Below are 14200 nucleotides of genomic sequence, written 5' to 3' on the forward strand. Positions count from 1 at the left end.
GGGCATCTCTAAAAATAGTTACACGAACTTAATGAAGAATAGAAACTTCTGCTTTTCAACCTTGTGAGTTATTGTTATAATTACTAAGGCCAAATGCGAATACAGAGGAGTGCAATAAAACATTTTTAAATATTAAAATAATTCTCCTAAAACTAATATTAACTTTTACAAATTTCAAGTAAGATACTGTGTCAGAAAATCTGTATACACAGCACTGAGTAATGTGTTGCCTTGAAAGCCTTTTGAATGAATATAATAAACTTTGGCTATGAGAATGTTTGATTTAGTGGTTGTTGGCCCAGCTGTCTGTTTCTCTTGTTAAACATTCAGACTGAGACTTCATTGTGATTATCTAATCTTATTCCATCTTTGGAAGTTGAACTTCTGTAAACAGAGGGAGAGGAGACCCTCTTGGATTATTATGGGTTGTGAATATTTGGTTCGGAGTGTTTAATTTCCAATAATGTTGAATTTGATTGTATATCCCTGTGGATATAGTATTTTAAACTTTTAAATATGTGTAAATTCTCAAATTAAAGTCATGGTTATTTTATTATTATTATTATTATTATTATTATTATTATTATTATTATTTTGGCCAGTCCTGGGGCTTTGACTCAGGGCCTGAGCACTGTCCCTGGCTTCTTTTTGCTCAAGGCTAGCACTCCGCCACTTGAGCCACAGCGCCACTTCTGGCCATTTTCTATATATGTGGTGCTGGGGAATTGAACCCAGGGCCTCATGTATACGAGGCACACACTCTACCACTAGGCCATATCCCCAGCCCCAAGTCATGGTTATTTCCTGGTTTTTTTCTTTCTCCACTGAGTAGCATTTTTGTTATCTCTCTCACTGTCTACTTTTTAAGCAGTTTACAATTCTTGTAACATATGGGTGCTTCTTTGTGTGCCCTGGCAATCAGCCACATCCAGCACTGAAGAATGATTTCTTGGCTGCATAACCGACAATCTTGCTTTTATTTATTTTTTCTCCATGGGCTCAATTTTTTTTTTTGTACTAGGGATTGAACTCATGGTGGAACACTTGCAAGCATTCTACTTGAACCATGCCCCCATATTTTTTTTACTATTTGTTTTTAATATCATTGATTTGATTAAAAGCTCATCTAATTTAACATTGAATAATGGTTATATTTGATGATCAGAATACATGAAAAGTTAGTAGTTGGTTCTGTTGGCTGGTGCCGTGCTTGGGTTTAACTATATTTTATTTATTTATTTATTTATTTATTTATTTATTTATTTATTTATTTATTTTTGGCCAGTCCTGGGGCTTGGACTCAGGGCCTGAGCACTGTCCCTGGCTTCTTTTTGCTCAAGGCTAGCACTCTGCCACTTGAGCCACAGCGCCCCTTCTGGCCATTTTTTGTATATGTGGTGCTGGGGAATTGAGCCCAGGGCCTCATGTATAAGAGGCAAGCACTCTTGCCACTAGGCCATATTCCCAGCTCACTAACTTTATTTTATCATTATTATCACTGTTATTTTTAGCAAGGATTATTTCAGTCAATCAGGGTCAAAGAAAGGAGAAAAAAGAGAAGAAAGAAATATTTCTTGATCCACAGGCAGGAAAAGGGAGTTAAAGAGTCTAGATTCAACTTTTTTTTTTTTTTTTATCAGATGTGGAGCTTGAATTTGGGGCTTGGGTGTTGTCCCTGAGCTATTTTGCTCAAGGCTAGCACTCTACCACTTTGAGCCACAGTACCACTTCTGGTTTTCTGGAGGTTAACTGGAGATAAGTCTCTCAGATTTTCCTGCCCTGGCTGGCTTTGAACGGTGATCCTCAGATCTCAGCCTCTTGAGTAGCTAGGATTACAGATGTGAGCCATTAGTGCCCAGCTTTTTTTTTTTTTTGGCCAGTCCTGGGGCTTGGACTCAGGGCCTGAGCACACTGTCCCTGGCTTCTTTTTGCTCAAGGCTAGCACTCTGCCACTTGAGCCACAGCGCCACTTCTGGCCGTTTTCTATATATGTGGTGCTGGGGAATTGAACCCAGGGCCTCATGCATATGAGGCAGGCACTCTTGCCACTAGGCCATATCCCCAGCCCACCCAGCTTTTTACATAGAGATGGAGTAAGCATTCTCCCCCTCCCATTCTTTCCTTCCATTTCTTCCATCCTCTGCTCTCTCTCCCTACTTTCCCTCCAGCATTATTGTTGCAGGCCTCGTTTACCCAGGTAGAGTAATTATGTTGCTGATATTGTTAGAACCCTTGTCAAATGATGATAATATGATCCGTATGGAGGCAGCCCCAGATGATTTTAGCTTTTGCCTTTTTTTGAGTTTTCGTCTGTTTCTCACTATTTTGAGTAGGGACCTATTTGTTTTTTACTTTGTATTTCTGGCCTTTAAAAAAAAACAAACACCAAAAAAACCTTCAAAGCAGAAAATGTGTTTGTAAACCTCCTCACTCCTATCAAGACCCTGTGTGGATTTCTACTGTAGAAAAATAACAGCTTTATTTAACTTTAATTGAGCTGAGGGCCAGGTGTAATTCCGTGCTACAAAGGAGGGACATTAGAAGAAAGGCAACAGATGCTTTGAGAATACAGATTGGGTCAGAAATAGCAAGAAGTGAATATCCTGTTGTGAGACATAAGTAGCATAAGAGGAAGGGACCTGGGCACAGCCTCGGACCTCAATCTCTCGCCCCTTTCCAATCCTTTTTTGGTGGCTGTCTTCTTATTCTGGGGGTGGGGGAGGTTGGGAGGACGCTGGCTGAAGAGTGAAGAAGCAGCTGTGATTCTTTCCCTTTCCCTTGGCGGCTTCCTGTGGGCACCTTTGTGTCCGTGCTGGTCACAGACTTGCAGTCTAGCACAATTGCTAGTTTGTTTGACCACTTGGCTGAATTTATTGATCTCCTATTCTGTCAAATATTTTTGCCCCATATAGTGATGCCCTAAACAAATAATATTCTGAACTAACTTCTGATTCTTAAAGCTTTAGTCTCCTATAGCCCCAGGGACAAATAAGAGGTAATTTTCTGATTAGCTTCTAAAGATCTTGTATAGAGAAAAATACATAATGGGTGAGAGAAATAAATTTGTAATATAAATGTGTATACCTGCATATAAAACATATGCATATGTGTATGTATGTATTATGTATTCACATCGTACATATGTGACATATATGCAAACATCTATTCATATAAGTTCCACTATATTATTTAATGGAAACTAGACATCTGCTATTAAGGGAATTCTTGAGCTATTTATAGAAAGAAATACAACATCACATTGTCCAAATCTTTGTATTTGCAGTGAAAGTCTTGAAACATCAAATCTTACTGCTGATTTAGAAATTGGATAAAGTATATTAATGGAAAGTAATATAAACTTGTTATTGTGTGTTTTGCTGCCCTTTGGGAAAATTATACTATCACTCAATGTTAAATAGAAATGTTCTACTTCCATTATGGATTGAGAACATAGAGCAAAGGCTGAATGTGCTTTGAATAATACTAAAAAAAAAAAATAGGCCTTGATCCTAACTCTCTTTGATTTGCCATACCCATTGCTTAATGCCTTTTCCAGGGAGAGTCTGCCATGATGAGACCCCAAGTCAGAAGGGTAACCTCTGAAGGCACAGTGATGCTTAGTCCACTCCATCCAGGTTGCTGTCACCCACTCCGGGAAGTTGGGCTTGGGCAGGGGACTCTGGGGGCAGTTCCCCAGGGGCTGCTGGCCTGGGCTGCCCCCTGGGCTCGCATCCGGGTACTTTGGCTGCAACTTGATCACTGACTACGGAGGGTGGATCAGGATCATTTGCCTCCACCTGGCGTAGGGAGACCTGAGCTGGAGACTGCGGGGCCTGATCACAAGTTTCTACATGAGCAGGGCCATTTGCCTCCACCTGGGGTAGGGAGGCCTGGACTGGGGGCTGTGGTAACTGACTTGAAGCCTGTGCCCCAGCGGAAAGACCCTGGGGCTCTCCTCCTGACCCTTCGGGGACATTACTGGCCGTAGTGGCAGGTGTTGCACCCTGGCCTCTTCCAGCCTGTGTCTGAGTAGCTGGGGGAGGCAGAGGGCTGTCTGGATCTCCAGTAGGAATCTCAGGGGGTTGTTGAGGTTGCTGGAGGGCAGTGTTCCCGCCTTCCTGAGGACTACTCAGTTCTGCTTGTGCTTCCCGTGGGTCGGGCGTGGCCTCTGGGTGATGGATTACCATGAAGGCGGCAGCCAGGTTCTTCACAGCGTCGCGAACACTGTTGGCTTCCTCGGCGGCCATCGCTTTCTCCGCGCAGACCTTTGACTCTGGCTCCTCATCGGAGGAGTGCTGACTTTGGTCATCTTTCTCGGCCACTTTTGCTTCTCTGATTTTTTTGTAGAGTTCAGTTCTCTCTTCTTGTAGAGCACGGCAAAGCTTCTCCAGCCTCCCAATTTTCATCACGAAGCACTCATATTCCTTGGCTCTCAGAGCTTTCTGTGATTTGAACACATGAAAAACAGAATGTCCAGGATGCTTTGTGGAAGAGAAGCTTTGGCCTAGAATCTGTCTGCTCTGGACAGCCTGACCTCAGAGTGGTGACTGAACAGACCTTTTTTTTTTTTTAATACTGAGAAGCTATGAGTACAAGCTGGTGGGACTCAAACTTGCCCTAAAGCTGTGCCTCAGATACTTCATTGATGAGGCTATAAGTAAGTGTGTGCTAGTCCAAACAACTACTTGATTTATGTTGAAGACCACTCAGCACATATCTTTAGAATTATTTATGATTTGGGACGAATTATTAGAACAGCAGTTATAACCACAGAAGCTTACCACATACTAATTCTTGACTCTAGTGGCCAAACTATTGACTTCTTTCTCTAGAAATAATGGTGTATCTGTGCAGAGACAGGTTCTTCATCATCGTACTGCTCACATACTCATCCTTCTTTGAGCTACTCCATACCTTTAAGACCTTTTTTGGTCACATGTAACATACAAACCCTATTTATAATGTCAAGGTCATGTATATTTGCCATTACAACTGAAAAAGCTGTTTAGGTCCTGGTATAATATTAATATTTGGACTCAGGGCCTGAGCACTGTCCCTGGCTTCTTTTTGCTCAAGGCTAGCACTCTGCCAATTTGAACCACAGCACCACTTCTGGCCGTTTTCTGTATATGTGGTGCTGGGGAATTGAACCCAGGGCTTCATGTATGTGAGGCAATCACTCTTGCCACTAGGCCATATCCCCAGCCCAATATTAATATTTAAATGCCTGTTTAAGGAGTTTAAGAAAATATTTCTCCACAACTGTTTATAATATTACATATACCCTGGGAAAATAGGTTGTTTTCATCTCTTAATGTTTCACATCATTGTCTGGGCTTCTTAGATGCAAGGCATTGGGGAAATTCAAAATTAAGCAAGACCCTTATCTTACTTTATTTTTTTTTGGTGCCAGTCCCAGTACTTGAACTCAGGACCTGGGAGCTGTCCCTGAGATTTTTTTATTTTGTTTTATTTTATTTTGCTTAAGGCTAACATGCTACCACTCGAGTCACAGCTCCATTTTTGGCTTATTGCTGGTTATTTGGAGATAAGAGTTTCACACACATTTTTGCCTGGGCTGGCCTTGAACCATGATTCCCAGATCTCAGCCTCTTGAGTAGCTGGGATTACAGGCGTGAGCTGCCAGTGGCTGGCCCTCATCCTACTTTTAAGCAAGGCATAGCAGGCCTAGTGCTGTTCTGGACACAGCTTTTGTATTAACAAGCATGTGATCAAGGGTCACAAAGTTCTTTTATGACATAGGACTGGATTCTAAATTACCCTTACTTTATTATTTTCATGACAATTTAACAGGTCACATCCCTGAAAAATTCAGCCTCTTTTTCCCCCAAATGTAGTCATTTATACTGTTAGCTTATATTGTAAGTGTGAATATTGTAACTAGAGAGGAGGGACATAGGGAATAAAAATGAATGGAAGAATTTCCTTACCTCTTCAATCATGTCCAACAGAGCTTTGTTACAGTTCTCAAACCGAGCTTTCCATGTGGCCGTGTCCTTCTCCAGCCTCTTCATTTTCTTCGTTGTCTACAGAAATCAGAATGGTTTGTGTTAACTCTAAAGAGTGATTGTATTAAGGAAGCTGCTAGTTCCACATGTGACGTCTAGTGCAGTCCTTCTGTTGTTACCAGAGGCTAAAGCAAACAGATGTGCAATGTCAAGAAAGAAGATTGCGAGAGTCATGGTTTACTTCTGAGTCCTCTAGGTCAATGGTGAATGAATGGATTGGTCCCAGAGCCAATTCAAGAGAAAGGAAACTACTTAGGAGCACATTGTCTTCTTGCTTTTCCTTTCATTCAAAGTCAAGGTTTCTTAACCAAGACCCACGAATAAACTTGCAATATAGATAATTTACTTTCAGAAGACTATCACAGTGATAAATCTGGCATGGCCTTTAGTCCTTACAATGGTGGTACTATCTGGGCACATTGGCCACGTAAAAGCAACTCTCCATGTCCCTCTCTGTGTTTGTTTGTAGGATGAAGGTGAGTTCTCAAAATGTGATTACACATTCTTATTTGTCTTTGAAAGAGTAGCATGAGAAAAGGTTCCATGTTCACCCCTACTTCATTAGTGGGGAAACTGAGGCTCAGAGAAGTGGAATAACATTCAGAGAGTTAACGGAAGAGTGGGCTGGATATGTTCCATTTCAGTTGGTGAATTTTGTGTAGCTAGAATTATAGGCAGGAGCTGCCAGCATCCAATAGTTGGTGGGGGTCTCACTAGCATTGTGCCAGGACTGGCCTTGAGCTGCTGTCCTCCTCATCTCTACCTGTGGAGGAGCTTGGATTACACGTGCAAGCTGATATACCAAGTATTAACTTCCCTAAGTGTGCTCACTTAATTGTGAAATTCATTACCTTATTTCATGAAAACATTTTCTAAAATATGTACACTCACAAATGGATTCATTCCCGAATTCTTTTTCTTTTCTTCTTCTTCTTTGGGGATGGTGGGGGCAGGACTCAGGTCAGCATCTGCAGTTTGCCTTGTTTAGACAGCTGTTCTATCATTTGAGCGACACCCCAAGCCTTTTTAGCTCAAGGTTCTTTTTTTTTTTTTGGCCAGTCCTGGGCCTTGGACTCAGGGCCTGAGCACTGTCCCTGGCTTCTTCCCGCTCAAGGCTAGCACTCTGCCACTTGAGCCACAGCGCCGCTTCTGGCCATTTTTTTTTTCTGTATATGTGGTGCTGGGGAATCGAACCTAGGGCCTCGTGTATCTGAGGCAGGCACTCTTGCCACTAGGCTATATCCCCAGCCCTCAAGGTTCTTTTGAGGATAGGGATTCCCATTCTGCTGGTATCTTCCTGGACTGTGACACTCCCGTTTATCCTGACTGCATAGGTGGGATGACAGGTACTCACTGCCTGTGCTCAGCTTTTTATTGGTTGAGTTGCGGTCTTGGGAACTTTTTGCTTGGCCTGGCTCCTTTACCCCACCTTCCAGTTCGAGAGGACGATTGAATTAAGCTGCCATACCCAGCAAAACACAGTTCTGCTGCTGACATTCTTAGGAAAACACTGGATTGAGTGAGATTTAAATACATATCTAATCCTGGCGCTGATGGCCCATGCCTGTAATTCCAGCTACTCCAGAGGTTACACTCTGAGAATTGTGGTTCAAACCCATTGCAGGAAAGTCCACGGGACTCTGATCTCCAATTAACCACCAAAAAAAAAAAAAAAAAAAAGCCTGAAGTAGAGCTGTGGCTCCAGTGACTAAGTGCTAGGCCATGGGCAAACACATTCATGGACAGTGCCCAGGTCTGAAATCAGGCCTCAAGGCCAGAACAAACAAAACAAAACAAAATGTCCAGGCATAATATACATTCCTACTCATACCATGTATTTGTTAAATACGCTCAAAAATTTGAAACCCCTTTTTTTTTTAAAGTACATTAATTTTTAAGAATTTTTCAATCATGTGAATGAGGAAAGATAATATCTCAATTTATAGGTAAGAAAAAAATTCAGGAGAGGTAAGTGAATTCATTTCATATTCAACAAGCACTGTGCAGTAGTACTTCTGGGTGTATGAGAATACAACCTGAAGTTTAAAGTTGGACTTTTACTTTTTAGTCAGGGGTCTAGAAGGATCCTGTCTAATGGTAATTTCTATTCTAATATGCTTTTATATAATTATATGAAAGGCTTTTATTAACATTTAGAAGGTTAGACTTTTTGAATTTTAACATATACAACATAATGCTGGCCCTTGCTATATACAAGTTAGCCAGGAAGAAGAAAAACAAAATATTGTTCCCCAGACCAAAATGTATCCTAGAATTTTTGGGCTCTTGCTTAGATCAACTCACCACAAATTTACCAAAAAATATGACTCAAATCTCATTCCTACCTTCAAACACTTCATTACTTCATGAAATACACTAAAATAACATGTGGAAAATGAACCCAAAGGAGAGCTGCCTGTCAGAATAGAAAATGTCAATATTTCATAGATGATTAGTAATACTCACTTTATCCATTTCCTGCTTGAAAGTGGCGAACACTTCATTGCTCTTCGTCAGAGTGTTCTGGAACTCTTCAAACCTTCCTGAGTAGAGAGTAAGCTGTAAACAGAGGAAAGAGGAGAACTATTTTAAGACTGCTTCCAGAACAAAACAACATGTCATTGTTCATTATTTGAGAAGAAAAATGATTTAAAGGATTTCTCAGTAGAGTGTAAGTCATTATGTTCAGTTGTGTTATTCACTATAAGATCAACCCAGGTCAGTGAACATGATTGAAATGCTTCTATAAAGGGAAACAATGATAAAATATGTTTTCACCATTTCATTGTGTCATGCCTTCTAACAGCAAACATTCGTTAAGCATTGAACGCATATGTGTGAACTGTAGGCACAAAAGTATTTGACATGGGAATTTTGCTTTTGTGGGACCTGCATTCCTCCCATTAGGGAGGCTCATCTCAAGGACAACTTGACTGTATGATGATGGGTACAAAGTGCCACATCAGCCAGTAGGTGCAGTGGGCGATTGTGTGAGCCATGAGTGGGTAGGACAGGTGTCTTGAAGGGAAGCAGAAGGTAGACAGTGAAAGTGACTGACAAGAATGTGGATAGAAAAGGACCCGGGTCCCTGCCTTTGTGCAGGTCATGATCACTCCAGGCAATTGCCATTTCTCTCTTAGACATTATGCTTTTGTATGCTTATCAGTACAGTATTCTAGCCACTATCTCTTTACAATGCCCCCTTCCAACAAAATCCCAGATGAGAGGAGTGAGTGTTGAGGGAGAGATGCCCTTTCTAATTCACACAAAAACCTCCTAGGGGTTAGCTTTCTTGAGTATGTGGCTCACTGTGGGAGGTGAGGTATTGAAAAGAGACATTGTGTCCTTACATCTTTAATTTCAAGTTTTGCACTGGAGATGATAACAGTGGATAGCACTGGGAAGAAAAGTGTTTAAATCCCTGATTGTGAGTGACACTAAAAAAACATCTAAATCTTGGTTCTGAAAACTGTATTCAAGTGACTTGTTTTGAGTGAAGAGACTTAATAAAACGAATTGACATAGCTAAGCCTCCATTTTCAGCTTAGTAGTCTTCAGTATCCAAAACGGTCCCAGGTCCTCAGATGCCCACAACAATGTCTTAGATGAAGAAGCAAATTTACAGCACTCAGTAACAAATCTGGCTAAACTTGGTGGACTGGGCTGTCTGAAAAGCTGAGAACCTGGTGGGTTCGGTGGGACTCTCTTTCCTAAAGTAGAGAATAACACACAAAATGGAAGTCAGGAGATTGGCGCATGCTCAGTGTTGGGAGTGAGTGTTAGATCCAGTGTATGAGTGGATATGGATAAAGGGTCGCCTAGATCTAAGAAAGCAGATTATCGGTTTCTTTCCAAATAATTCAGAGTAATCGTTTTAGTACAGAAAGCAATAACAAAATATTAATACAAATTCTTCCAATAAGATATAAGTTTTCCAAAAAGAAGTCAAACAAAATGGCCATCAATTTGAAAGCTCTCATTTGCTCTATGACAGAACTGAAATAATGTTTGTTTCTCATGATTCCTTCTCAGAAAGATTACAGAAGACTGAAAGAAGGGGGATCAGGGAATTCATGGTTAGGAAAATGCACTCGGGTTTCACACACACACACACACACACGCACACAAAGATATAATAACCCTAGTGTAAACTCTTGTGGGTCTGGCTATCTATATTGTACATTATCTAGTGGCCTGTTCCCTAAAATGTCTTGGAATCCTCTATCATAAAATTTATTCATTTGCATTCTTGCCCAACTCCATCCTACAAATTTAGTTTTATTATCCCCCCTCCCACCTCCGGCCCCCTGAATCTTTTAATAATTCACTACTAATCCCCAGCAGTTTCACAAATGTGGGGGTACTCAAAAACTGGGGGTTCCCAAACTGGTCTTCCCAATCCTTTCTTACACCCTAGAGTTTCAGGCTTCAGTCAGGCAACCTGCATGGTCTCCCCGACTCCCAGATGTAACATTGACACAGTCGGAAATGACTGTACTCTGAACTTCAACAGTGTTGACAGGCATTCTTTTTTTTTTTTTTTTCTGGTTAAACTGTTTTCATTCAGCTGTTGTGACATCTTACTTTCCTACATGTACTTATAGAGTTGTTTTTCCCTGTCATTTCTCAAAGCAAAAGATCTAAGGGAGAAAACTAGAAATTTTAATTTGTTCTGAATTAATTGCACAAGTGTTTTTGTTCCTTTCTCACATTTTCTTGTTGCTGGCTTGTGGCATGAAGAAGACAGACACAACAGAGTGCCAGTAAGTGTGCCTTGCTCTATTACCACCCCTCTCAGTTTTTCCTAGTGAGTTTTTTTTTCACATCTACTTTTTGGAACCGTTTTAATTATGATACTATGCACATACACAACATTTATCATTCTGGGGTTGGAGGCATAGCTCAGTTAATAGAATGCTAGCTAGTGAATGAAAGCATTGGGTATCAACGTTGAGTTCCAGTTTGAGACAAAAAATATATGTATAATTCTAACCATTTTTGAGTCTACAGTTCAGTATTAACCTCGTTCCTATGGTTGTACATTCAGTCTCTAGAAATTTTCATTTTTTTTCAGAAATGAAAATTTCGGAATGTAAATTCTATAATCTATCGACAACTCTCCATTTCTTCCTTCTAGTGACCAGTATTTAATATTCTGTTTTTCTTTTACTGGACTTATTTTTCCTAAGTGGCAAAACATGTGTGAGTTCTATATTTGTCAGGTAACCAGCTGCAACCCTATATTCTAAAAAGAAAAGAATTGTACTTGCCATTTCCTTAATGCATACTTGTCCAATTATACTTTCCCTTGGAGCATTATGCTGACACAATGCGTGCCGGCGTTGCTGAGGGCCGTTCCTCCTCTCGCGCTGGGGCTTCAGAGAAGCCAGCAGAGGACAGCCAGAGATTGGGTGCAGGACTTTTCCTGCCAGAGGCAGAAATAGAAACAAACTGCTCTATTGTTCAAAGTCATGATAATTGCTTCAATATTTCACTTTTAAATGGGGCAAGGGACTCACGCATTCTTTTAACTGAGCACTGCCTTTTAATTATAAACATCTGTAGAGTGCAGGAAACCCAACTCACGTCCAGGAATTGTCTTTGCTAGCCTGTGAGAACGGTGTGAAGGCAATAAGTACTCTGTGTTACAGAGTCGTTGCAGGGGCTTTCCTCTCATCGTAGATAGACAAGGGGGAGGACTTCTGATTTTAGAGACCATGATTACACATGTTTTACCAATGGACTCCCTGCTTTTCCCCTCTGGTGGTGGTTTGTGCCTGTGCTGTCAGATATTGCTGATTTTCCACATCTGCTGCTGTCCGCATCCTTATTGATCCAATGAACACTTCATGTGTAGTGACAATTGTATGCCATTGATCATTTCTGACACTCAATTCTATTGCCTCAATATATAATTGAAAGCCAGACATCGCTTCCCTAAGTAAGAAACATCTTCCCAACTGAACAGCTGTTGCTTTTTGAATAAAATGTGACTTCAGTTTAAGCAAACAGTGTTATCTGTCCTTAGATTTCTCTTGCTCGGGCCTTAGAAATGGGGACGAAGGCCTTGGGTGGTACCCCTTACATCCCCTTAAAGACAGTGTAGAACCAAAGGACATGAGTGGGTGCTGGGCAGGATTATTTGTGCTAAGTTCTGTTTTTCAAGGTTCTGTGTTTTTGACACAAGGACTTGTTTACGTTGTCCCAGTTCGCCTTGAATGCTCTTCCCGCTGTAGCTCCGATCTTCCCGCTTCGGCCTCCTGAGTAGCGGAGATGGTGTAGGTGTAGTACCACACCCAGCAAAGCCTTATAAATAACCATGCTTATATTTTAGGGGGAACTTGCTTAAACATCACATATAATAATTACAGCCTTTCTTTCCTTCTTGAAGATTAAGTAATTATTGGAGCTTTGAAAGTACTGCTGTAGTCTAAAGAGAAAAACAAAGGAGAGTCATTGCAACCCAAGAAGTAGCCTGCACTGTGGAAAACCATGGGCAAAGGAAGAAAAGTTAAGGTTAATCCCTCAAGAGCCGAGTTCTCGAGCTCTGGAAGTTCTTCACATTCATCCTCTAGAGGCGATTGAGGTCTCAAGATCATTTTTTAAAAAGTTTTTCAACTTAAGACTCTCTTTGTCTTGTATTTCCTTATATGAGTCTTACCTATGAGATATTATACTTTCTCACATACTGGTTACTAGTTAGCATTATGGATAACACCAGAAGGTGAATCAACTCAGACTGTGATTTTTCTGTTCCTTCTGATGACTGTAAACTATCACCCAGAACCCTGACCAGCATTTAGTAAATGTGCAGTAGATATGGGTTGAGTTAATTCTGCTTGTTATGGCCTAGGGACTGTCCTGTGCTTTGCTCAGATAATTTAGTAAACAACTGCATAGGTTATATATTTACTAGTGCAGTCTCATTTTCTTTTTTTGCATGTGTGCTGGCCCTGGAGCTTGAACTTGGGGCCTAGGTGCTGTCCTTGAGCTTTTATTGCTCTACCTCTCCAGTTATAGCTTTTTTGGTGGTTAATTGGAGATAAGAGTCTCATGGACTTTCCTGCCTGAGCCAGCTTTGAACTTTGATTCTCAGATCTCAGTCTCCTGAGTAGCTAGGATTATAGACACGAGCCACCAGTGGCTGGTGTTATGCTATTTTTTTTTTATAACACTGAAAAGCATTGGGCATCCCAGAGGCCTCCAGCTTGGTGTTTCACACTACAGACCAGGAAAGTTAGTCTCACATAGGTTGAGGAGAGTTACACAAGGCCACAGGGAGAGATAGGACCCTGACTTTGGTTCCTGGATCTGAGGGATGAATGAGGATCAAGGACAAATCTAGAACCCTTGGTAAGTTCTTTTCCAAGTTTCAAATGGTAGGGTCTGGAGATTGGATAACACCTTTATGTTTTAGTTTTGCAGATTATTACAACCCTAGATTCTAGTCCCATTTGAATAAATCACTCCTCAGCTCAGAATCTAATCAGATGAATGGACTCTTCTCAAGTTCGCTATCTGTATGTAGCACAGAAGGGTAGAGACTGTATATAATGGATGATGTGAACGTTGCAAAGTTCCAAGTAGTTTCTTGTTCCTCCGAAGCTCTCTGCTTTGAGTGAGCAGAGATAGATCATAACCCCTGGCATGATCTTCTTGCACCTCTGAACAGTAAGTTACAGCTCTTTTCCACTACCCATGTCCTAGCTAGGGACCTGCCACTTCCTGCCTCTTGCTACACTATGATGAGGTGCACTCTGGGATTGCCTGGCACACTCCCAGCTGCAGGCTAGAGCCCCTGTGTGGCCTATGACAAGGCAGTTTTAGACCTGCCCTAGAGGCTCTAGTAACTCCTGGCAAACCTTCCCTGTCAGGTCTTATTAAAAATTACATAAAGCCAGGCTCTGGTGGCTCATTCCTACAATCCTCGCTATGCAGAAGGCTGAAATTTTTTTTTAAGTTTTTATTATAAAACTGATGTATATAGAGGTTACAGTTTCATACGTTAGGCATTGGATATATTTCTTGTACTCTTTGTTACCTTGTCCCTCATAATCCCCTCTCTCGCCCCCTTTCTCTTCCCGCCCCCCCGGAGGTGTTCAGTTCACTTACACCAAACAGTTTTGCATGTATTGCTTTTGTAGTTGTTTCTCTTTTTTTTTTACCCTGTG

At 41.2% G+C, this 14200-nt stretch overlaps 1 protein-coding gene across 1 annotated transcript in view; it reads right to left on the bottom strand.

Annotated features, from left to right (window-relative positions):
• Positions 1-3257: 3257 nt before the first annotated feature.
• The window catches only part of Txlnb (taxilin beta), a 47751-nt gene continuing 36808 nt past the window's right edge, over positions 3258-14200 (bottom strand). The window contains exons 8-10 of the mRNA XM_048354193.1: positions 8496-8588; positions 5952-6047; positions 3258-4442 (exon numbers count right to left, since the gene is read on the bottom strand). Of these exons, the coding sequence (XP_048210150.1) occupies positions 3618-4442; positions 5952-6047; positions 8496-8588 (1014 nt within the window). The 3' untranslated portion in view covers positions 3258-3617. The remainder of the gene's footprint in view (positions 4443-5951; positions 6048-8495; positions 8589-14200) is intronic.

This window comes from Perognathus longimembris, chromosome 9, assembly GCF_023159225.1.
Source record: "Perognathus longimembris pacificus isolate PPM17 chromosome 9, ASM2315922v1, whole genome shotgun sequence".
Lineage (NCBI taxonomy): Eukaryota > Metazoa > Chordata > Mammalia > Rodentia > Heteromyidae > Perognathus > Perognathus longimembris.